At 45.6% G+C, this 25,887-nt stretch overlaps 1 protein-coding gene across 6 annotated transcripts in view; it reads left to right on the forward strand.

Annotated features, from left to right (window-relative positions):
• The window catches only part of AFF2 (ALF transcription elongation factor 2), a 468,411-nt gene that overhangs the window by 299,713 nt on the left and 142,811 nt on the right, over positions 1-25,887 (forward strand). For 3 of the 6 annotated variants that reach the window (XR_007149018.1, XR_007149019.1, XM_047844523.1), the window contains exons 5-7: positions 11,362-11,448; positions 17,024-17,060; positions 17,351-17,402. Coding sequence is in view for 4 of the 6 variants with exons in the window: in XM_047844523.1 (XP_047700479.1) it covers positions 11,362-11,448; positions 17,024-17,060; positions 17,351-17,402 (176 nt within the window). In the remaining 2 variants the exon portion in view is untranslated. The remainder of the gene's footprint in view (positions 1-11,361; positions 11,449-17,023; positions 17,061-17,350; positions 17,403-25,887) is intronic. The other 3 variants (XM_047844524.1, XM_047844525.1, XM_047844526.1) reach the window with 3 other exon arrangements.

Genomic DNA, 25,887 nt, shown 5'->3' on the forward strand with positions numbered 1-25,887 from the left:
GACCTGACCCGAAGTCGGACGCTTAAGCCACCCAGGCACCCCTGGCTGAATTGTCATTCAGCAATTCCAAGTATTCTCTAAGTGTGACTTTGAAGTCTGTGTTTCAACCCCTCACAGACTCTAGTCTGGTTTAGCTGAGGAGTTTAAATTGCCCCTGCAATGGTTTTCCTAATTATTAAATATATGAGCTCCTTTCACATCTTTAATACAGGACATTTTTTTTTCTTTTTCGTTTTTGACCACTGCATGGTTCATAAGGCACTTTGCAGCTTTTCAAATTGTTACATGTGTTTAATTAGCCTAGAGACCCTGCCACGTTGATTTCTGTCAGCTGCATAACAGTCTCTGTGGGTAGCTTGCAAAACCCTGTCCGGGATTGTTTTTAATGATTTTGCACATTTCTTTTCTTTTTGAAAGCAAATGAAGGGCAGACTAGATGAGCAGGAGTCAGTGGCGGGATGGCTGTGGCGGGAGGAGGGGGGTGTTTGGGTGCTGTTGTGCTGGGGAGAAGCACGTGACTGGAGCCCAGTAGAAAATCACTGGTTGACGACTGGCGTTCGGACAGGAGTTGATTACACACCACGATCTGAAGCCCAGGCCTGAGACAGGCAGGTTTGTGAGGGAACGTCCTTCATGTGCATTTATTTACCACAAGCTCAATGTAACATTTGCTCACTAGAACCTTTCCAGCAAAGGGTTTGACATTATTCTCTTTGGATCTTCTCTATGGTACTTGCCAAAATTTATAGCAAGGAGGAAATGTATTGATCTGGTTACCCCAAGAGATGGTATAGGCTGAAACTGATAGAGTTAAAGAGGATTTAGAGACATCCATGGGCAGTGGACTCTTACAAGATCATTGAACAAAGCTTGGCGGGGCTGGGGGGAGTTGGATGGGGTCCCTTTCTCATGGTGTGCCTAAAAGATGTCAACGGGAAACTCTTAATAAAAAGACACTTTGATAATAGACTATAACTGTGATTGCCACCTTTTTATTTAAAAAAAAAAAACCAACAAAACATGACTAGGTGATGAAATGCAAGAATCAGGTTGGATTTCTGTGTAGCAAATACTTACTATATAGTAGCTCTGTGTTCTGATTTCCAAAGAGGTATCACATGTCAGTAGCTACTTCTAGCTTATGCTGTGTGGCAAGTAGCTGTTTTCACCAAGGCAGAGAAGGACCAGCCTTCCTGATTTTCACCCAGGACTGGAGCTTTATAGCATGCCTCTGGGGCAAGGTTTTATGTCCACACTGCCTGGCCCCTCGAGTGTTCATACTGAGTTTAGAATGTTCTCTTTCTCCATTAGCCAGACATCCCTTTAGAAAAAGATACGGCTCTCACTTGTGCTGCTTCTTTGCCACTCTTAATATGGAATAAAGAAGCTATTTACTTCCCATTATTTGAAGTAATTCCAGAAAGAAACTAATCTGGAGAGAGGAGTGACTGTCCAGGCAGTGAAGAAGACGCAGCCTGTTAGGGGCTTGGAATATTCTGAGGGGGCTTTCTGAATCAATTTCACTGAGGCGTGGTTTTGATGTTGTTAAATTCAGGCTACTGCCGAGTTTGATGCCTCTGTTGGCTTATTTTTATTTTTATTGGGGAGAGTGTGTTGATGGGGGAGGAGGGCCTGGTGTACCGTAGCTACACCAACACCTTATGATCAATTTGTTAGTTAATTTCATGTGAATGGGGCAAATCAGTTCTCTTTCATCCCCCCTGGCGCTGTGATTCTGTGAGTCTAAGATGGAAATAGCTGTTTCAGAGGAAAGACAATTCCATGCAAATCATATTGGCTGGAGTTTCAACTGTATTAGTGGCCTGATGCCTTATTTTTCCTGAGCTCAGAAATAATGAGAGAGCAAAGCTACGGCCAAGTTGTTCACTGGAGGGCTCTTTCCATGAAAATAGATATTACTTCTTTTTTTTCCTCAGCAATTGAGCCTTTGTTCCTTCTAAAAGCAGTTGTCATGAACTCCTCATTACCATTTTTCTTAATGTGATAAGTGTAAACTACAAGAAAGCTATCATGTTTGAAAAGCTATGGCAGCCTTTAGAAAGGAACACTGACGCCTGGCATAAGTCTTTAAAAAGGCTTAGACTGGGGATTGCAACAAATGTATCCTCTTGCCTCCCTGTGCCTGGACTTGTCTTTTACTTACAGCAGAATCCGTGTTGCTACATCTGCAATCTCTGTCTGTCCCGCAATGTGAGATCAGCAAATGTCTTGGGTGATTTCTGGAACGTGGTAGCAAGTCGATAGCAAAACTGTTTCTTTTCTTTTTTTTTTTTTTTAATTCAACTCTGACAGGTTTATTTTAGCTCTACTTTTGAATGATAACTAATAATTGTTATCTTATACCCATTCCAATTATGAATACTCTGGTCACCTAGAGCCAGCCGCAACCCTGTACCTGGACCTGCTCCAGCTACCCGGCTCTTACGTACGTTGCAGAGAGCAAAACCATAATAATGTTTTTTGGATGAATGAAATTAAATGTAGATCATTAAAGATGGTGTTGGGGGAGCATCCAATGAAAGTATATAAATTTTGTCAAATTGGTTTAGCTGACCTGGAGGTAAAGGAGCATATTAGAGCTTAGCCATAAAGAATTCTTTCATTAGGCGCTCCCAGGTGGCTCGCTCAGTTGGGCGTCCGACTTCAGCTCAGGTCATGATCTTGCAGTTTGTGAGTTCGAGCCCTGCGTCAGGCTCTGTGCTGACAGCTCGGAGCCTGACCCTATTTCCAATTCTGTGTCTTCCTCTCTCTCTGCCCCTCCTCTGCTCACACTCTGTCTTTGTCAAAAATAAAGAAACATTAAAAAGAATTTAAAAACAGAATTCTTTCATGTTATGATGATAGCATGTGTCATGCTATCCGGTGAAGTTGCTTGGGAAAAAAATGGCTATAATATTATATTATAGTTTAATTTTTTTTAACGTTTATTTATTTTTGAGACAGAGAGAGACAGAGCATGAACGGGGGAGGGTCAGAGAGAGGGAGACACAGAATCTGAAACAGGCTCCAGGCTCTGAGCTGTCAGCACAGAGCCCGACGCGGGGCTCAAACTCACGGACCGTGAGATCATGACCTGAGCCGAAGTCGGCCGCTTAACCGACTGAGCCACCCAGGCGCCCCTATAGTTTAATTTTTTTAAGGTTTACTTATTTTTGAGAGGGGGTGTGTGAGAGAGAGAGAGAGAGAGAGACAGGGTGTGAGCAGGGGAGGGGCAGACAGAGAGGGAGACACAGAATCTGAAGCAGGCTCCAGGCTCTGAGCTGTCAGCACAGAGCCTGATGTGGGGCTCGAACTCACAAGCCGTGAGATCATGATCTGAGCCAAAGTTGGATGCTTCACCGACTGAGCCGCCCAGGCGCCCCTGTATTACATTTTAAATGATGGTCATTTGGATGTAATTGATGGCAAAATAATTTGAAACACAAGAATTAGAAACTGGACATCGAACTTTGAAAATCACTTTTGAAAAAGAGTAACAGTGTCAAAATTAGCTTATGGCTGAAGGAAACAAGTTCCTGGCTTAGAAAGGTTGAGTTGCGCCCAATGTGTCACCATGGTGGTCTGCCCACCTGTTGCTAGAGGTTTCTCTGTGGACTGTGTGCGTAGAGTGGCTGAAGTGTCACTGCACATGGCCGTACACATCCCCGTTACACTGAGTGAACGAAATGCAACTCCTCGCATCGGCCATGGCAAGAAGATGGATCGATTGTCTGAACGAACACATAGTGTGGCCACAGGGTCACTGATCACCACGCTCCCCAACTGTAAATTAGAATTAGGCCCTTTAAAATGTTTTTTAATGTTTATTTATGAGACAGAGAGAGAGCACAAGGAGGGGTAGAGAGAGAGGGAGACACAGAATCCGAAGCAGGCTCCAGGCTCCGAGCTGTCAGCACAGAGCCCGATGAGGGTCTCAAACTCAAAACCGCGAGATCGTGACCTGAGCTGAAGTCGGTCGCTTAACCGACTGAGCCACTCAGGTGCCCCTGGAATTAGGTCCTTTTAAAATAGAACCCTGGTTGGGGGGGGGGGAGGGGCAGGCAGGATGAAGGCAGCAGTTTAAGGTGCACCTTGTGCATGTATAGTCCTGGGGCCGATGGAGAAAATTTCCAGATTCCCTGAAACAACTGCCGGCCCTAAAGAGCTTTAAATAAAGCAGTCAGTTATTTATTTGAAGACAAAAATACTGTCAGGATTTTTATAACATGTCAATGAAATCATAACTTAGTGTTAGAAACTTTTAAAACAATTAGCCTTTTTCTTACTTTTTTTTTTTCCTGGTGGATTGCATGATGTGTTGGCCTATTGTTGGGAAGTGATGTTTCATATGACAGTTGAATTTATGCTTCTTCCCTACCGGCACTTGCATAGAAATCAGAGATGCAATCTCAGGAGACTGTCTTAAGACCATTCCAAAGAGAAGAGTATCCATTCAGTTTCATGGAACAGCATTTTGACCACTTGAGAGGCTTGGCAGGAGCATCAGCGATCAAGCCCAGAAAAGCCCACCGTTGTTGGACTTTCCAAGAGCTGAGCAAACAGACGAATTGGGCTGTTAGCTGTCTCACCGCGAGCTAGAAGGCCCTCCACAGCCCTCCTTCCCCACCGTCCCTGGGACAGTGATGGACTTCCTTAGCCAGTGTGCTCAGCCGTGTTTGCATGTCACATAAAACAACAACAATAACAGCAAAGCCTGCTCTTTCAGATTCAGTTTTGCATCATAAATATCCTCGGCTGTACCGAGATGAAGAATACGATCAAAGGTTCATGAAGGCGGTGCGGTTGGTCCTTAACCTCCCTCCCCTGCCTCTCTAGGAATCCCTTTTCTAGTACCCTGGGCACAGGCCCCCTTGCCTTTAGAGATGCGCCCCCATTGCCTTCTAAAGCAGTAGGCTCCATGGTTGAAAAGGCCACATGAATGGAAAATCTTGTATAGCTTGAACTAACATTGGTTCCCCGGTAACTTCTCCCTACAGGACATAGTCCTAACCTCTTGGTCCACAAAGCAGGTTGCAGATCTCTCCCATATGAGAACCCTTAGGCTCTCTTATATTTGAATGCACTTCTCAGAACTTCCCTCTTCTATAGACTAAATGTTCTCTTTAAAAATGTTTCTTTTTAATGTTTGTTTATTTTTGAGAGAGAGACAGATCGTGAGAGGCCGAGGGACAGAGAGAGAAGGAGTCACAGAATCCGAAGCAGGCTCCAGGGTCTGAGCTGTCAGCACAGAGCCGGACACGGGGCTTGAACCCACGAACTGTGAGATCATGACCTGAGCCGAAGTCGGATGCTTAACCGACTGAGCCACCCAGGCGCCCCCTAGATGTTCTCTCTTAAAGTGCATTTATACCTGTAATGAGCTTTCCAAGCTCTTACAGTTCTAGCGGTCATCCCTGTTAAGAGAACGCAGTATTCCCAGACTCCTGCTGAAATGAGCCATCCAGGATGGCGGTCTGTTTCAGATGTGGCCTGTCCCATACAGCGTACTATTGTTGTGCAATCAACGATCGTCTTCTGCACTGGAGGCAGCATACTTACCTTAATATCACCTGTGTCGGCATTGGTTCTTTTGGCTGCTGAATCCCCTCAAGTTTGCTTCGGGTCAACTAAAATCCTTGCATTTTCATCCCATGAATCACAGCTAAGTCAGGTGGGCTTTCTCATTCTGCAATTTTACACTTGGTTTGCAGAACATAATTGCAGTTTTCATTTACCTCTGTTAAAATTCATCTTATTGGCCTCAGGCCAGGTTTGCAAAGTGTTTCTGAATTTTGATATTCACAGTTTAGTGTCACCTACAGTTTTGATAAGCACACATGTTGTATGTCCTTAAGTTGTTGATTAAATGAGATAGTGCTTCTGAGTATCTCTGTCAATCAGAAGGCCCAATAACAAGTAAGGCACTATTATCATTAAAACTGGTAAACAAGGAAGGACCACAAATGGCAGAGCCTTAGGAAATGCCTCTGGAGGCTGCCTTCTAGGTTGACCTTATTTACTCAACAATTTGTGTAAGTTTATTCAGCTTAGGGCATGTTAATGCGCCTTGCACATCTCCATCCTTAGCTGTAGGAGTTCTGTGTGAGGTTTGGTAAATGCCTCGGTGGGGCCAAGATGTACTGTGGCAATCCAGTCTTCCAACTAGGTCCTCATTTCCCGGGTGGTATCGATGTGCTAGATTGTGGCCTGGTCAGGGTTAAATACGCCCTTGAACCCGAAGTAAGCGGGATATTTTGTAGGAGCATCTTTAGGAGAAAACAGTCTGGGAAACACAGTGTCTATCCTGGGAGGGCCCAGAGGGGAGGGAGAGAGAGACAGAGAGAGAGAAAGAGAGACCAGTAGCTCTTCCCCTGCACCCTCCTTCCTCGCATGGGTACTTTTACGACCCTGGCCAAAGGGCTCCAGCCTCCAGTCCTTGTCCTCCCAGGGCCTGTCGGGAAGGAGAGCCGGCCAGGAGGAGCAGGTGCACGTCTCTGCAGGGGCTGCCTGCTGGGAGGCCACACTGGGAGTGGCAGCATGTGCGGACTCCTCTCCCGGCTGAGTGCTGGGCTCCCTCCGGGGGCCTACCCCACGGCCCGCCTCAGCCCCGTGGTCCATTTCCTACCGAACAGCCCCACTGCTGCTACAGGTGTCTGTGCGGATACTCTCCCTGCCTGGCTTCCCTCAGCCAGTTAGCAAGCAACAGCGGATTGAGGACTGAGGAATGGTTTGGCTGCTGTTCTCCCGAGGCCCAGTTCCATGGACAGGCCCTGCCAGGGACACCAAGGGCCCTTGACCCTTATTGCCTGGCCACCCTGATGCCTAACTCCACCTCAGCCCCCATTTCTGCCTCTTCAGAGAGCTGCTGGGGCTCATGGATACAAAGGTTCTAAATCCTTCATTCAAACAAATTAGGTTTTCTGGTAAATTATTAACATCCCCTTACCCCCCCACCGCCACCCCCCACACACACACACGTGGTTTTGCTCAGGAGGAAGGGGGGCACTTTGGCTAAAGAAGCAGATTTGACTCTCCAGTGAACATACCTCATTCGCCTGGTCGGGGCACATGGGCTGAGCTCACGAGTCTCACGTTTACGTTCATTTTGGAGAAAAGGGGGTGCCGATGTTCCTGCATCCCGAGGCCCCGGAGGCATGGCAGACTGCGCAGTGTATATGTTTACTATCCTATTACACTTCCTGGAACGAAAAACAGAAGGAAAAGTATCCCCTCCCCCAGTGGAAGTTGGAGTCCAAGGTCATTTCAGTCCAGGCCTCTGTGAAAATCAACTCCGGCCTGATTTCGTGGCTTCGTCTATTCAGTCGTACTTGTAATTTAAAAGCATTCAGCTGTTCCCACTTACTGGTACTTCCCAAGCTACACTTCTGTTCTTAGCATTTCAGCAAGGGGAAGGGGGAAGGTGGACAGAGCCCCTCTCATCTGGAGCCGCGGACGGAGCCTGAGCTACCCATCTGCTGGGCTCATGCTGGCAATGCTCTAGCTCTGCTCGCGGGCCAAGTTGCCATGAACCTTGCCTTTGACACCGTGTGCTTCCCGTAACCTTGCACGCACATTAGCTCCTTTTCTCCTGTGGCCCGGAGCGGGCAAGCAACTTGACCGGGCTCACTCGGGTAGCTTTTGGCCAAACTCAGACATTAGTTAAGCTCTCCTTACTCTTCGTCCGGGGGTCTTTTAGGGATCTTTCTGATTCTAGCAACAACAACAATGAAATATGTGAGATCCCACCTTTTATTCATTAAGATGGTTATCTGAAAAACGAATCATCTTGTCAGTTAACTCTTCGAGGTAAGGACCTGAATATTTATCTTATGCTTTTTAACCTAAATATACGCACTCAGGAGCGCACACACACGTACGTGTGTGCACACGGCTCGCGAGGTGGTTAGCACATCTAGCAGCATGAGCCCTTCTGAGGAAGGTTCTTGACTTTGTATCCTTTCTAGATCCCAGTGACTAATGCATAATGACTACGCACTACAAGTTAGTAGAGCAAAATGCGGGGAATTCACCAAGCAGACCCCGCCATTTACTAGTTGTGTGGCCTTGGACAAGTCACGTCCCCTCTCTGTGTCTCCAAAGGATTATGATAGTGACCCCTGCCTCTTTAGTTTGTAGTACCAAAAGACCGAGTGTGGGAAATAAGCATCTGGTACACGGTAAGCGCTTGGTGAATCTTGGTATGTTTATTATTCTTATCAATTCGGTTATGATTCTTATTATTAATCCATGCATAGAAACTGTAGATGCTAATAACAGCATCTCATATTAACCAGGTACCACGTACCAGGCACTGGAGATACGAAGTTGAATAAGACAAGGCTTGGGACAACATCCTAGTTATTACAAATAACAGCCAGTCGGCCAGCTCCGTGTTAGATGAGTATGGGATGCATTTGAAATTAGGAGAGTCTGGAATCCAGACCATCTTCTGCTCCTCAGCCAGTGGCACACCCAGCTTGTGTGTCTAAGTCCAGCAAAGTGATTCTACCCACAAGTTGTTTTGGATCCGTTAGCGTCTTAGCCATGAGCCATCGTACGGATAATATGGTGGAGAAATAATCATTGGTGGAAAACTGGGCCTTTTCTGATTTTGCTGGGTTTGAGTGTGAAGTCTTCAGATCACATTAATTTAAGCATCTGCCCCATTGTTAGAAATTACATAGAATGCTCTGTTGCCTGTGAAACCTATTCTTTGTCCAATACTGAAAGATAAAAACGTCATTGCTTACTTAGTTCTTTCTCCATTAACTTAACCATGTTAGTCGACTTTACAATAACAGTCAACCTATCTGGTGTAGTGGAAAGGATGTGTGCTTTGGAGTCCCCAGCATTCACTTACCACTGCCCAATGGGAAGATGAGTCCCTGCTTCATTTCTTTCTTGGGGAGGATCGAAGGCGTTACAGAGCAGCTTCACGCGCGTGCGTGTCTGTGTGTGCGTGTGAGATTTTTGTTGTTAGTGGAGGAGTGACGCTTGGTGTTAAGCCTGGGTGGTCAGCACTGGAGCCTGATGAATAGGTAGGCTTAGGACAGTTGGATAAGGGTGCACGGGTGTTCTTATCTTGGGAATAGCAAGAACATAAAAATAGATTAATATCCTTCGAGTGTGAATGAAAAGGATGACAGTGGAAAATCTGCTGTGAGCTCTCCACACCTTACGGGTCTAGCTCATTTTGAGAAGTGAAAGAGCTTGCTCCAACGTTCCTTGCTGAAGATATCCTTTCAGGAAATTATATTCCTTTCAACTGCAACCTCCCTACCTTAATCAAATGCATCGGTGGTAATATGCAATAGGCTTGCCGTTTCATGAAATCTCGCGTTTCAAATACAGAGAATCAGTTTTACTCGATGGTGCACTCTGGGGGTAATTCGATATCATCCAATTCCACCATCAAGTAAATTCAGATGATCTGGGGGAGAAGGTACATCTCTGAGGAGGGAGTTCATCCTTCCAGGCGTATGAAACACCTTTTAATAAGCCCAGAGGCACACCTCTAAAGCCAGTGGCAGAAAGGGAAATAACTAAGCCTCTCATTGATTGAGGCATACTCCCCAGTTGCCGATAAGAGATAACACTTCTTATCCCAGGCTAGGGCTTATTGCCCCTTCGTTAGCTCGGGCCAAATTAGGACCTGTATCTTGTAAATGGAACTAATTTTGGAGAAGACCAGCCTTAATCAGGAAAAAAAAAAAACACATCTAAAATTTAAAAGAAATCATTCAGTAACTAGAACTCGACTTTAAACTGTTGTCACACAGAGTTACTTTGGACCAGTTTTGATGAATGCATAAACAGCATTTGTCAGGAATGTGATCAATTGCATACAAATGCACAACTCAAAACCACTTGAAAATAGTCTCTCTCTTAAGTAGGTTAAGCATCCCCTCTAAATCTTGTATGCATCTTTAATGTCCTTAGCGCCTCCTGTTAAATAGTGCGAGGTAGAACCCAATCTGTGTCAGCCCTTGTCTGAATCATACTTACAAATTCGGCTTCAGCGCTGCTCTGTGAATGAACCTGTGAAGTATCTCCTTGCATTACCGCTCTTCATACATCAAAGACTCTTTTTGAACTGGGTAATTATAGAAGGAAAAAAAAAACATGTTTTAGTGCTACCTGAGAGTTCTTATTAATATTACCTTTGAAATGACTAATTATGTTACCCATAAAGATTGGGGGAAAGTATTATGTAACTGACTCATTAAAAAAGGCCTTTCATAAACTTTGATCCTCTCCGCTCCTCCCCAAAGCTCTCCTTTCTTTCCATTATGGCACTGATTTTTCTTTTGGATGTTTATATACCAAAATGTCTGATGAATACAACACACGCGGGTGCCCTCCCGTTTCACAAACTTTGTCATCGCTGGTGCCGGGATGTGAAGCATGTGATTTAATTATCCTTCCTCTTTGGGTACAGTGTGTTGGCCACGAGCCCTATGACTCCGGTAAGATTTGAACAGCAACTCTTTTCAAACCGAGTGTTTGAAGGCATCGGGAAGGTGCCCCTGCTGATAGCGGAGAGCGGGAGCCCGAGGGGCTCCTCCTACTTTGGAGACTTGGACTCGCAGACACCCTGTGGGTACGGCTAGGCGGAACGGTGCCGCCAGTCTCACAGGAACCTTCTCGAGGAATGAGGAAGAATTCTCCTCGGCTGCCTCTTCTTTGCCTGGGAAAAGCAACGGCGCGTGCCCAATCTGTGTCCAGAACGCAGGTAGCGACAGTGCTGCCCTCCCCCTGAGCTGCCAGATCACACCCGCTGCAGGAGACCGGGAGTGAGAAGAGCCCCAGGCAATCAGGAGTCCTTCCTGGGAGCACCTCAGATAGCTGACAGAATGCAGAACTCAAGCCTTAGAAGAAAAGTTGAAGGTTCCCAACGAATGAACGAACAAGCTGCAAATGTCTCAGACTAGAGAAGGGGACAGGGTTGCTGTCTTCCAGCAGCTGAGGGCTTGTCATGCAAAGGAAGAGGGGACATGTTCTGTGCAGTTGCAAAGTACCATCCGTAGGTAGAAGCCCCTGGGAGACAGGCGTTTGGCTCACGACCAGGAAGAATAGTGTGATCGAGCTGTGTCACGTGGGACAGGCAGCGTCAAGCGTTAGTGAGCTCCCTGTCACTGGCACTGTGCAAGTGGGTGTTGGATGGCCCCGTGTGTCACAGGTAGGCTTCAAGCACGGGTATGGGGCAGGGGGAATGGAGTGGATGAATTTCAGTTCCTCTGAAAACAACTAGGCCGACTAAGTCAGTAAGTATTTATAAAGGGCCCTGCTATATTGAGTGCCAAGAAGGTATTTGATTTTCTCAATGCCCCAAAATAAAGTTGCTTTGTTTTTCCTCACCAGGAGATGACCCATTCCTGGCCTGCTCCTCTCACTGCCATGCATACTTCTGGAAACTCTGAGAAGAACACACTTTCCATCCCAGGACAGGTCAATTCTCTTCCTTCCTCCATTTTCCTTTATCTTAGTTTAATTGTACCGGTCTTCCAGTTGGATCCTTAAAAATAAAAGTGGCCTTGGTGCTCTGGTGCCCTATAATCTAGACTTCCTCTTGCCCCTTGGGATGTTGATAGAAATCTCGTTTTTACCGAGAGTCTCCAGGACCATATACCCCCAGACACTGGCTTGTGGGGTGTACTACCTAGAGCACAGCCACTGTCCACATAGATGATGTAGCAGCAACATCCAAGACTTTAAAAAAAAATTTTTTTAATGTTTATTTACTTTTGAGAGAGAGAGGATGAGGGGCAGAGAGAGGGAGACACAGAATCCGAAGCAGGCTCCAGGCTCTGAGCTGTCAGCACAGAGCCCGAGGCGGGGCTCGAACCCACGAACTGTGAGATCATAACCTGAGCCAAAGTCGGACGCTCAGTCGACTGAGCGACCCAGGTGCCCCCATCCAAGACTTTTTAATCAAAAAAAAAAACAAAAACAAAAAACAAAAACCTATCCTCTTCACCCTAATGGATCGATTTTCAATTTTGTATATCACCTTCCAGCCCTTGCGCACAAGCACACAGATCTTTACACGCCAACACATCATATTGACAGAACTTCTTTTACAGTGCTATTGTCAAATGTTTCATTTTTTCCCCTCACCTGCTCCCAGTAAGAATTTTCTCTCGCCATCCGTTTCTAAAATGCCTAAGTAACCATGGCTATTCTAATAGCACACTTTAAAAGAAAAAGTAATGTCTTTCTCCCGTCCTTCCTTCCGTCCAATTAACCATCCGTTCATCCATCCATCCATTTATTCAGAAACCATTTTCTGAGGACATACAACAGACTTAAAGTTAGGGGTGAAGAAAAACCCTCTACATGTTATGAGCTAAATGACAAAACAATGTAGAAAATGTCTTCATAGAGAATGAAAGGTTCCGAGAACCACTTTGAGGGGCAGAGAAGGGCCCAAGAGAAGAACACTCCATGCGGAAGAACATGACGGGCAGAGGCACGGCGAGATGAGGGGTCACGGTGCGATCCATGCTGGCATGGTCTCGAGGGGCTGGCTCAGAGTCGTGTGATGGGAGGCGGACAGAGACAAACCCCCGGCCAGCAAGTGCATCTCTGTGAAAGACCCCAAGTGCCAGCCAAGGAGCGTAGACTCCGAAACCCAGTCAGATCCTTCAGTGTTTAGGGCCATGAGTTCAACAATACCATTGGCCTAAACTGCGTTCAGTTATCCCCTCCCACCTGAGAAAGGGGTCAGAAGTAAGTGAGCAGCAACCCTCTCTGTCCGTGTCCGGTGTGTGTCATCCCCTCCTGTAAACCCTCCTTAGGCCGCCCTGGACTGGCGTCCTCCTCCCTAGCATCCTGGCCAAGGGATCGGCTGAGCTGCTTCGGACGTTGAATCCAACGCACTGATACAGCAATTGCATTGTTTTCAGCTGCGTTCTCCAATTTTAGAGATAATCCGTCCAAGTTGCGATTTTGACATTTACCAGTGTATACAATAGAACCGGTTGTTTAAACGGGCTTTTGTAGTAAGTGCACAATTTGGAATCAGGAGCGATTCGCATTTTCTGCCAATTATCTGTGCTCCCATCGACCCCATGATAAAGGTAGAAGCGACTGGGATAAAATGGTGAGACCGGGATGGCTACACACCCACTCTTTTGTTTCACTTGGTTCCTGCCAAAACATTGGTCTGAAAGAAAAGTACATTTTAAATAACGGTAATGCCATCAACAACATAATGCGTGTGACATGCCTTGCCGCGTTCTAAGCAGATAATATCTAGTAAATGATTCATTCCTTCATACCCAAAGAGATTGGTAATTTGACTCTCCCTAATACACAGAGGAGGAAACTGAGGCACAGAGTAACGTAATGTGCCCCGAATGACCCAGCTAGTCAATCAGGGAACCAGCCTTTAGATTCAGGTGTTCTGGTGATGTGTCTATTACACAGATTTACAGATGCCTCGGTTTAAATTTCATCTTCCAAAATGCGGACACATACAGTAAAAACATGTGACTGGGGTGAGCCCCCTTTCCTCAGTGCTTGCACCGGAACTAGGTGACAGCACCCTCCCAGAAAGCATCTATTTCGTACACACGTGATAGAGTTTGCACAGCCGTACAGGTTCTGTCTTATTTGCCTTCGGAGCTACAGACATGGCTGCTTTTAATCCTGGCTCTGCCGGTTGCTGGCGAAGTGGTCCCATTCAAGTTCTTCTGAGCCTCAGTTTCCCCATCTGTACCATCTGAGTGGAGGTGTGTGCACATGCGCACACGTGTGGGTGCGTGCTGTATCCTCCCACTGGATTTTTTGGGTCAAAGAGTCTGTGATTCTGCAAACTTACAAAAGCAGACACCGTTTAAAATTCCCAACTTACTGAAGTTTACTTATCCATCCCCAATTGAAAGTGCCGTGTTTTTTCAGAGAGAATGGAAAAAACTCACAAGGAAGGGAATACCTTGCTCAGCAGAAGTGAGGGAGCTAATAGTGTCCTCAGGGGAAGTTCAGTCAAGGCTTCGTGGAGGTAATCAAACTCCAGACAGAGGCTGGCACTCTACAACCTGTGGGCTTTTAGGTTTTTTAAACGGTTAGGATTTTCAAAAGAAAAAGAATGTGAATATTGTTACAAGTATTAGGAGTTACGTGAATGATGTGAAATAACACGGGTGATATGAATTCAAATTTCAGTGTCTGTAAACCAACCTGTCTTGGAGTCCAACCACACAAATTTGTGGCAGAGTTGAATCGTTACGACAGAAGACTGCATGCCCCCCAAAGCTTAAAATATTTAGTATCTGGCCCATCGCAGGAAAAGTTGGCCAATCCCTGCTCTAGAATCTAGATCCTATGGGAGCCTCTCATTGTAGGATGATCAAGGCTGTTATTTAAAATAGCCTCGGGGTGCCTGGGGTGGCTCAGTCAGTTGAGCAGGCCATGATCTTGTGGTCGGTGGGTTCAAGCCCCTCCTCGGGCTCTGTGCTGACAGCTCAGAGCCTGGAGCCTGTTTCGGATTCGGTGTCTCCCTCTCTCTCTGCCCCTCCCCCACTCACACTGTGTCTCTGTCTCTCAAAAATGAATAAACGGTAAAAAAATTGTTTTAAATAGCCTCACAGAAGTTTGTGAACACAACTTGGCATCGTTATCGTCTATTACTAAAATTACTTGTATGACATATCTATGAGCAAAATTCACAGATTGAAGTCAGACATTTTTTTTTAATTTTGGATTATGTGCATCAACAATTATTGCATGAAGAATGCAAATTTTTTCCCACAACCAAGCCATTTCCGATCAGGGTTGGGTGTGTTTGTACAGTAACTTGGGTAATATCCAGAGGTGTTTCATTTTTTTGGAATTCTGTTTTTAAAAAGGGTTACCCAGCTTAACATTAAAAATGGTATCAGGAATACATAACTCCAGTGAGTCAAATTCAGTAAATAACATAACCCTCGAATTCGTGTCATGAGTCACTGCCCTGATGCTTTGAACAACTGACGGTTCCAGTCTAAAGTCCAGAATTCTTGGATGATGTTTAAAAATTCAGTCCAGATTTCTGGGACCGGTATGTTTCACTCTCTGATCAAGTATCTGGTCTACTTGACTTTTGACCTTGTCATTTGATTTCTAAGGGTACATGAGCCCAAACTTGCCCCATACAGTTGTGATGGAGTCCCTTTTAAAAAATGACAGGTAGACTGGGGCGCCTGGGTGGCTCAGTCGGTTAAGCGTCCGACTTCAGGTCAGGTCACGATCTCACAGTCTGTGAGTTCGAGCCCCGCATCGGGCTCTGGGCTGACGGCTCAGAGCCTGGAACCTGTTTCAGATTCTGTGTCTCCCTCTCTCTGCCCCTCCCCCGTTCATCCTCTGTCTCTCTCTGTCTCAAAAATAAATAAACGTTAAAAAAAAATTTTTTAAATAAATAAATAAAAAATAACAGGTAGAATTATTGGTGTATAGTTAAGGACATACAAATGGTTAACCACTCATTCTGGGAGATGAGGTATTTTGGACGATTGAAATTCTTGGATAACTAAAGGCTGGCCTTCCATAGGAGTCATGTAATACGAATCTTTCTGAGATGTAATCAATATTTTTCTGACTTCTTATAAAAATTATACTGAACACGCTTTAGTCTTTCTTGATAACTTAGACATCATGATGAGCGCTGGCGATTGAACTATGCTGTAATACTGTACTGAACCGTAATTATGCCCTCGGGAGCTATTAAGATGGGTAGGAATGCCTGCCTCCGTATTAAGTGGCCATAGACTCTTGTGCTTTTTACGTTCTGACTTTGTTGTGCCTCTGGTACTGTTTTCCCCTTCCCCACCATCTATGATTTGCTAAGGAGTGGAATCAAATGGCCAAGCTTATTAGAGTTTTTCGTCAGAAGTCAATTCTCTATCAAGTGAGGGTAGAGAAATCTTTGAGCAGCAATCTGCACGGGCTTTTGTGATAGCTCTTTAGTTGAGAAGCCTTTTCCATCTCTTGTGGAGTTTATGGTAGTCCTCTGGAGTGATGATCTTGCTGGAAGGGAAGTCTCCCGGGCAGCAGAATCATGCGAAATAGGTAGCAGAACTCGCTTTCCGGGAAAGGACAGTGTTACTGTTCTTGATTGCTTCTCTCAAAGACAAATGATGCTGCGATTCTATTTTTCTTCTATAGGGTGGCAAGATTCGGCTTCACGAATGGATTACTTACAACGGTGGTTGACATAACTGACTCTTGCGTTTACTTGAATTCACGGTCTCCCTTTCGAGGCTCTTGTCTCGCAGTCAGGATTCTCCCTTCCATCCACACGGTGTCGTGCGCGCCCTGTACGTCATTGTGGTGCCTCTGCCTGCCAGTTTCGTCAGGCGCCACACAGGTGTGCCGTGCTCCCCGAAAGCCCGCTGTGTCTACATCTGCGTTTCTCAAAAAACAGTGAATGAATTGTGTGCGGGATGCCTTTCAAATCAAATTCAAATCCCTTTAAATAATGTGCACATCGCTTCCCATACTTCACCAAATTTGTAATGAAGTCTTAAGAACCCTTCTCTTGTGAAAATGAGACCCACCTATCGCACACGTGTCACAGCGAAGGTAGAAAACTGGAGTGGTTACTATAAAAAGGAGGAACCGAGCACATCTATTAATTACGGTCTTGTTTACGCTTCTCCGAAAACCATGATCATTTGTTAGTTTGAACCAGGGCCCCTTTACTTCCTTAGAGACATCATTGCCTAGCTAAGTGAGAAATTAAACACTTGAATTTCACACATGTGGGTCATTTGTTCCCACGTTGTACACATTTCCAAATAGACAGCGGTCTTAACTTACAGTTCTGATGAAATGGCAGTTATGGTCATGTTGCAGCAGGTTCGACTAGCAAATGTTTATCCTTCGAATAGAGCTCTGCACAGAAGCCGGATTACTGGAATCGTTAACAGTGGTTCTCTTTGTGCAAACATTAGTCAAGTCCTATCTTCAACGATAACAGATACGCGTCCTGTTCCCTTTGTATCATTGTAACTAATATTTGTATTATGTGTGTTCTTCCTTATAGGAATCCCAACATCTGACCCCAGGATTCACCTTACAAAGTAGGTGTTTTCAAAAAGAATTCTTCTCAGTCCAAACATTCATGGCCTCTCCCCCTCCCCCACTTTCTTCTCATTCCTACTTAATATCATAAAATATGGATTAACAATAGCAAAAAGTCATACTGTGATGCATCCAGGCGGCTCCTTTATTTTATTCATGTGTTATTTGTGACGGGATGCCGTGAAAACATGTAACTGGAAGGGCTGCACGTGTGAAGACCAGTTGCATTGAGACTGATCGTTTGACAGGGGGAAACACGGCTAGTAATTGTGTGTGCCTTTCTTTTCAGAGTGGAGTGACCCGACCGGCAGAGCTTCTACAAAGTCAGTACCGCTCGAGTCGTAAGTACTTTGATTTCCAAAACAGGCTTCTTCGGGGGCATCTGGCAAGGGAACGGTGCCTCGGTGCTGAGCGAATCTTGTTCTCTGTCCTGCTCCTTGACAATAGGAACCTTGACTCCTAATAATACAGAGTTCAGTTAGGGAGGAGAATGAGATTGCCCACAATAAGCGAGTCACAGTAAAACTGAACGAGATCACCATTAGACTCTGTAATGATGTAAATACAGGCTGGACTGGTACCTGGAGTATGAAATCAACTATGATTCTTGACTGGTTGTTTGAACATTGTGTAACTTCAGCCGCAGGCATCCTTAGACACAACATTCCGACACCCCGACTGGGGAGGGGAAACGACACGTCTCGGCAACCATGTTTGCAGGTCTTCTGGGGACTGTACATTAAATGCAAACAAGGGCAGCCTGGAAGAGAGGGAATAAGAGATTACATGGTGCTGGGTTGAAGTTCAGAACTATTCACTCAGTGCCGTCTTCATTTCTTATTAATGTTAACTGAAGAAGGGGTATGGAGAAACCAATTTCCTCAGATTAACTGTTGTAGATTTTGTAATATCCATTTGTCCAAGAACGTATCAAGGGAGTATTTCTCTCACAACTTCTTTCATTCCTAATAATAGAAAATGAAAGTCGACTTTTCTATGTGAGTAATAGTCACCTTCTTGAAAATTTTTGAAATGAAATAATTTATGACATTCAAGTGGTCTAATGGCACACTTGAAGTGAATTGCTCACCTTTTGGAAGATCACGAAAAATGACATAAAACAACTGGGAATGACTCCCACATAGACCAAGGCTCTGCGAAAGTCAATGGCACGTCCACGTTCCTGGTTCCGTTTGACAGCAAAGCTCCCATCGCCAGTGCTCTTAGTTGGTTTTCTGGCCTGATTTGCGCCTTCTAATCAAGGTTCCATTTCAGCAACCAAGAATTCTCATTTAAAGAAGTGACCAAAAATAAGAAAGGGGAGAAAAAACTATAACCCTGAATTAAAGTCTAAATTAGATGGAAACACAGAAATCAAAATCATTTTTGATATTGTTCATTTCAGTGTTTTCCATTCATCGCATTTTGACTTGCCCTTTCTCTTGTCATTCTAGTAAACAATAGATCTTATTCTCCTACCTTACCTCTCTCCCATTAAAATGTCAGTAAAATTCACACACACACACACACACACACACACACACACGCACGGGCGTGCGCGCATGCGCACACGCAGGCACTTACGGAATCAACACAGGTTTCCAAACGTGAAAAAATTAAAAAAATATATTTTTTCCCACTGTAAAATGATCCTACTCCTAAAGCAAGAGTATTAGGCTCCTGCTGTAAATACGCTGATTTCCATACAGACCATAAAAGTCAATATTTCAATAGTTTGTAACTAACAGAAATAAACTCGGCAATTGTGATTTATAGTTAGAGGCTGCATTTCCAGAAAACAGTACTTCATAGCACGGGGGTATACTGTGTAATTCAATAGGACTAAGGTTCTCTATGGGAAGCATGGGTAAAACTGAAAAGATACAGAGTCGATTTTCTGAACGAGCCACTCTCTTTTTGGCTGCTGGATCTAAAGACCGAGCATTGTCCTTCAGACTTTGGCTGGAATAAGTCCCCTCCTTTATGGTAGGGTATAGGTTTCACAAAGGGACAGATAGAGTGATGGTAATTATTTTTAATTGTTAGCTTCCAAACAGTTATCCACTTAGCCAGTACTATCTCTCCCATATTTTACTACATTTTACTACAGTGTGATTTTCAAGCCAGCTTCTAGGATTTTCCATCAGGCAGGGTAATCCTCCCGGCAACTAAGAACATTCTGTGTGTAGACAGACTACGGGTAGCCCAAGTTTGGGGGGAAACAACGCCTCAGCTGGCCCTCCTGCAGGAGAGGCCCCTTCCCGAGGCCGGCAAACATCCTGGACATGCAGTCACCACCTACAGTAAGACAGATGGGAGTCTTCTAAGCCGAATCCCTTAATTACTGGAATACTTTATTAGTTTTCCTCATCTGGCCTTCTTTTCTCCAGCTGAAGAAATATAGACCTTCCATTTGGGCCTGGATTATTTGTAAGAACTGCATGCACGGGCAGCAGGTTCGAGAACACTGATCCGAGTACGTGCGAATGCAACCTGGGAACCAGCCAGGCTCCGTCTGTGTTCTTGACAGCCGCTGCTCTCTCTGGGCCTGACCCCAGCGGTCTGACTGGCTTTTGGAGAACTGGGTCTTTTCCTCTCGTGGTAGATCTTATTGACAGACAGCGCTTTCTATGGGATGTCCGTCCATGAGGTGATATCCTGCCCACTCTGGCTAGAACTCTCTCTGCCCATTGAGGCAAGAGCATTAGTCCTGAGTTTCCATCTCTGTTCATGGTAGTTAGAGTACTGGGGCAGGGGGAAGCACTGACCTAGGATTCAGAGGATATGAGTGTAAATCATGGGGGTGCATGTATTTTTATTTCAAAATATACAGATAGAGTTCCTTAAGGGAAGTTAAGCAAAGTAATGAGCAATGCATATACGTGTAAAGGTACACACGCAAATATTTGGCAGAATTCAAATGTAAACAGTTATATTTTTTAAACAAGTTATACTCTTTAGTAACTAGATTTAACAACACAAAAATGACTTTACCTTTAACCCTTAATAATCTCTGGAGGTGGGGCGCCTGGGTGGCTCAGTCGGTTGAGTGTCCGACTTCTGCTCAGGTCATGATCTCACAGTTCGTGAGTTCAAGCCCCGATTCAGGCTCTGTGCTGACAGCTTGGAGACTGGAGCCTGCTTCAGATTCTGTGTCTCGCTCTCTCTCTGCCCCTAACCTACTCGCATTCTGTCTCCAGCTCTGTCAAAAATAAACAAACGTTAAAAACAACAAAAAAAAAATTAAAAAATAATTTCTGGAGGAAAGAAAAGCCAATTGTCTTTGTTTCCCTCCACGTCTGTGAGTGTTGGAAGAGGCCTCACCCAAGGCTTCTAAAAGATCTATCTCCCAAAAGAGGGTGGGACATGGGCGTATGAGGGTCAAGTTGTATTTCTTGGGGCTCTAGAGTTGTATATTTGTACAGTGGTACCATATGCATTCTGCCTCTGAAAGATCCATTTATTTCAATTATGAGATTCAGGGATTGGATGTATACACTGGACAGTATGTTACTTTCTAGTTTCTTAATGAAGCCATTAAGGACTGATGGAGGAGAAAACTGAAACCAAACCCAAAGAACTTGGAGTTTCTTTGTTGAGTTGGACTGCTTCTCGTGTGTAACATCTTGTCAAGTCCTTGTCAGTACAGTGGCTTTACAAAGATACTTGACCTCGTTGATCTTTTATGAGCCATCCTACATAGGAACGTGTAAGATGTGTTCGGTTGCCCTGAGAAGCATTTTCAGACAGCATCCGGGAACTCCAGGGTATCCATCTTGTCAGTCCTTGACGTCAGCTAATTTTGTGAATGTAGTGCCTTTGTTATAGTTGGTTGTTAGCGTCTGGACTCTGTCCAGTTGGAAACCATCCAGCCCCCCTTTTAATCAAGCAGCTCCTGTGTTTTAAGCCATGCTGTCTTGAATGCCTGGAGAGTTTCCATAAAAGCCCAATATGAAGGCAGATGTAGCCAAAGTGCTTTTCTTTCCTTGCCATAAAACCGCCTCTTTCACTTGTGTTAGCTACAGGTTTGAAAACCTCCCAGCCCTGGACCCAGAGACCTGAGGAAAGGCGTTGTGGACACAGACTAGTTGTGGCCAGTCTCAGTTTACCTGTGGGCGATGGCCTTGTACACCCCATGAACAAATCCTTGAATGTAGCCCTAGTTGAGAGGAGGGGGAATTACACCGTCACAAGAATGGCAGAGGGTCTCGGGCAATAATCATTGTGCTGTTGAGTGTGCACGCGAGGCCAGGGCCCAGGGCCCACCCCCACTGTTCTGACACACATCACCTCACTGTGCTTGCCAGCCATCCTGGAGGGGCTCTGGATTCTTTCCGTTGTTTCGTTGAGAAAAGCAAAGCCAAAATACGGCCCCTCCTCATGAAGTGTGCACAGTCCAGTGTGAAGACAAACTAACCGTGCACACTTACCTTGAACGGACACGTCGGCCGTGAGCGCACAGAGGGCCGAGTGAGTGATGCCGCTCCTTGGCAAGAGAGCCCGAACGCAGGCCTCTTCCTCCCACCACGCTGCCCTTCTTCGTGTACTCTCATGAGCTCAGGGATTTGGGACACCACATTGGGCATTTTGAACCTGGGAGACTTGTACGGCTGAAGTTAGTGGGAAGGAGTCCCCGATAAATTATAGCAAAACCTGGTCAAAATTGCTTGAAATAAAGCATTATTTCTTTTTTTTTTTTTAATTTTTTTAACGTTTATTCATTTTTGAGAGACAGAGAGAGACCGACTGCGAGCAGGGGAGGAGCAGAGAAAGAGGGAGACACAGAATCTGAAGCAGGCTCCAGGCTCTGAGCTGTCAGCACAGAGGCGATGTGGGGCTCAAACTCATGAGCAGGAGATCATGGCCTGAGCTGAAGTTGGACGCTTCACCGACTGAACCTCCCAGGCACCCCAATAAAACATTATTTCTAAACTCTTCTTTTTGTGGTAGGAAGAGTTCATTACCATAGAGAATAGAAAGATTATTATTATTAGAATGTTTCCCAGTTCATTATAACCACTAACAAGCATTACATTATTTCTTAGGTGACTTAAAATTTTTTTAACCAAAGAAAGAAAGAAAGAAAGACCCTCACATTCACCACCCTGCCCATCCTACCTAAATTTTTCTCGTTGAAAATGTTTGTTTTGGGGCACCTGGGTGGTTCAGTCAGTTAGGCGTCCGACTCTTAGTTTTGGGTCAGGTCATCATCTCACTGTTTGTGGGTTCGAGCCCCACATCAGGGTCCGTGCTGATGGTGCAGTGTCTGCTTGGGATTCTCTGTCTCCCTCTCTCTCTTCTTCTTCCTCTCTTTCTCTCTCAAAATAAATACGTAAACTTAAAAGAAAATGTTCGTTTTGAGAATGTGATTTGAGATTCGAGAATGGCCTGGGCTTACTATGGAGCCTTAGTCCACATCGGTGGCAATTTCATATACTCTTTTATAAGTAGATGTTCGGTCTGCTTTCCGGATAAAGTTCTGGTAGCAAAGCGCCTGTGTAATGAGGCAGGGGGAAAAAAGGGCTGTGATTTTCTTAATCAGATGAATTCTTACTCAGAGTATGTGATTGGGTACTTGGAATTTGGGGATGTTGATGATCAGTTTGTGGCTTACAAGAGCCCAACTGAACTCTCCTGATAAACAGGTAAACTCGATGAGCTCCACCGCTTCCCGCCATTCCGGGTTTCACATCGAGACGAATGCCAACTCTTGCTTTGAACCTGTCTTGTGTGCCCTGCATCTCGGGGCTTTTGCCAACTTTTCCTAAGGACTTAATATTTTTTTGGACGTCCTCCACCACATCAGGGACAGCCACCTGGGAGCAGAGAAAACCAAATTTGGCAGCCTGTTCAAGCTGTGAATTAAAGGTAATTCACAGTTTGAAATGAATCAGCATGAGGTCCTTAAGAAGAGTAATCAGACATCAAGAGGATTTTATTTTGAGGATCGTATATTGGCTAATGTGACAACAAGCAATATTGGCATTTGGAGTGTTCGCGTGGAGAAGGGCCGAAGCTGCTGGTGCTTGACAGGCCCCAAGACTGCGAGGCAGGGCTCCTTTAGCGGGAGCTGTGGGTTTCTACTTGCCTGACAAAAGCTCAAAACACAGATGTTTGTGTTTTGTTTTTTTTTTTTTTTTTTGCTCAGGTGGCATAAATCTCAAAAGATCGGAGTTGATTTGTGTGTTGTACGTGTGCCCAAGATTCATCTGCTTCTGGTGGATTGTGAGAATCTGTCATTAGAGGCAAACCTCTCTCTCTCTTTCTCTCAGACAAAAGTCAAGTATCTCTTTTTTTCTACCTGGTTTGCAGCAATATTTATTCACTCATTGAAACTTTGGTTCCCTTTCAGCAAAAACACATTAAGCCCCTAGTCCGTAAAGCTCCAGGTGGAGCTCTGTGGTACATTGAGGATGAATCACCACATACCCCTCCCTGAAGGAGCTCCCAGGTTAGCAAAGGTTAGAGTTACACTGATAACACCAGTGCCTCAACCAACCCGTATCTACTCAGTGCCCACTATGTGCCGGGCGCTTGGTCCCTTTATAACGAGCCTGTGGCAGTCGCCTCGTTATATTCCACAGAGGCAGAAACCAAAACTCAGAGGCATCGAGTGAGTTGCCCACGGAGCCAAAATAACAAAGCCAGAACCAGACAGACTTCAGAGCATGTGCCCTTAACCTCCACTGAAGCCATCTCATAGACACTTGGGAGATGGCCCTACTGATTTCCAGTCAGTTGTGATCTTGCCCAGGCATTAGGCCAACTGGACCGACCGCAGGTGCGTGCCAGAATGGTCGCCGTCAGTTTGGTTTAGATCAGGGAGAGCATTCGATCTTAATACCGTCACTGAGTCGGGTCTCGCATACACTGCCCATGTGGACGTGGGCATTGCGTAGGCAAGTACAGGTCTGTCCTCAGCTCGGGTCCTTCAGCTCAATTGTGTCATCATGCCTGGAAGATGCTCCCTTCAGAGAGGCAGACGGATCCGTGCCTCTAAGGGACTTAGTAAGGTTGATTTCTGTGACCCGTGGTGGGAACAGCGTCTCTGTCCAGAAATCTCCATTTTCCCCTATTAAAGCAAAAAGAAGACAACTGATGTTTAGGTCCGTTTTCATGAGAGGTTCAGCCATCACCCTTCCTGCTCGCCAACGTGGTTGACAATTGAAACGTTGCTTTTATGTCCTTCATAGTGGAATAATTAAAAAAATATGTCTTCCCAGCGTGATCAACCAGTGGCTTATTTCCAAACTCCCCTTGACGTTTTCAACAGTAACTGGGAGGGAAAGAAGTAATGCTGAAAATAATCCCACCGTGATTGATTACCGTAAAGACTTTCGCACGATGCGTTAGCCTCATGGGAGTTTCACGTCAGTCCTGATAGCCACAGGTGAAAAGAAACCAGGCTGAGCTTGGGGAACACACTTGCCCGAAGTCTTCCAGCTACAGATGGGGGAGCTGGGACTGGAAGCCAGAGTTCCGCATGCCCGTTAGAGCACGCTGCCTTGGGGGCACCTGGGTGGCTCAGTCGGTTAAGTGTCCGGCTTTGGCTCAGGTCACGATCTCGCAGTTTGTGGGTTCGAGCCCCACATCGGGCTCTGTGCTGACAGCTCAGAGCCTGGAGCCTGCTGCGTATTCTGTGTCTCCTCCTCTCTCTGCTCATGCTCTGTCTCTCTCTGTCTCTCAATAATAAATAAACGTGAAAGAAAGAAAGAAAGAAAGAAAGAAAGAAAGAAAGAAAGAAAACACGCTGCCTTGTCCCCAAGAAAGAAAGAAAGAAAGAAAGAAAGAAAACACGCTGCCTTGTCCCCAGACGGCTGCAGGGCTGGAGCGCATCACAAATCTTCCAGGTCCAGAAGGCAGAGCAGCACAGTACGTGAGCCCCTCGGCCATTCCTAGAAATGGAAGAGAAACCCAACCAACCAGCACAGCTGAGACTGGAGTAGCTGAGAAGGAATGTCCACCCTCCTCGTAAACTATTTTCATTCTTCTCTCCCATCCTGTCAAGCATCTCACAAACAGCCCTTCTGCTTTCCTGACGCAGAATTGGTAGAATTGGTGGAATACTATAGATGCGTGCCCAGTTACAGCTGTAAAATCAGTTGAAAAATCTGACACATGCCTTTCTTGGTGGGTCGTCCATCCACTTCAATAATGAGGACCCAAACAGGACAAGTTCTCCAAGCTCTTTGATTGACATCTCCAAATATGCTGCCAAGATGGGCACAGAGGGACAGAGAGACGTTATGCCTTGTAAACCCAAGTGAACACAGTGTCTTTTCTTGGCTACCCCCTGGGATCTTGGCACCCAGGACCCACCAGTGCAACCTTAATACACTGCCTTCGTTCAGGTTCCACAGTGCCTGAGAGAGCAGTGTGGGAGACAGGGAACCGGGGTGGGGGGTGGAAGGTAATGATTTGCCACCTGAAGTATTTCTAGACCTTCAAGAGGAAATCCACCCCCCCCAAAAGGCCCTAGTGCTCATAATATCTAGAAGTTGTCTAGGATCTCTGGAAACTGAGAGAGTTTTTCTAGGTGTCTCCGAAATCAGTTTCATACATCATGTGATACAACGAGAAGGGAAGCATAGAAACCGCACAGGAACACTGCGCTTGGGTAACTCTAGCCCCCACTTCTAGGCACTTTACGTACGCATGTTGTCACTGATGCCGCCACTGCCGTCATTGCCACTGCTCCCAGGCGTGTCCTCTGAAGGTTCTCACCCCAAACAGCCACGGCCACCCAGCCGCTGCTAGAGCTAATGCCGGGCACCGGGCCTTCCTGGTGTCCCAAGGGACCCTGTGCCCTTTGTCTGCTCCCGCCAT

Source organism: Prionailurus viverrinus, chromosome X (assembly GCF_022837055.1).
Source record: "Prionailurus viverrinus isolate Anna chromosome X, UM_Priviv_1.0, whole genome shotgun sequence".
NCBI classification, from domain to species: Eukaryota; Metazoa; Chordata; class Mammalia; order Carnivora; family Felidae; genus Prionailurus; species Prionailurus viverrinus.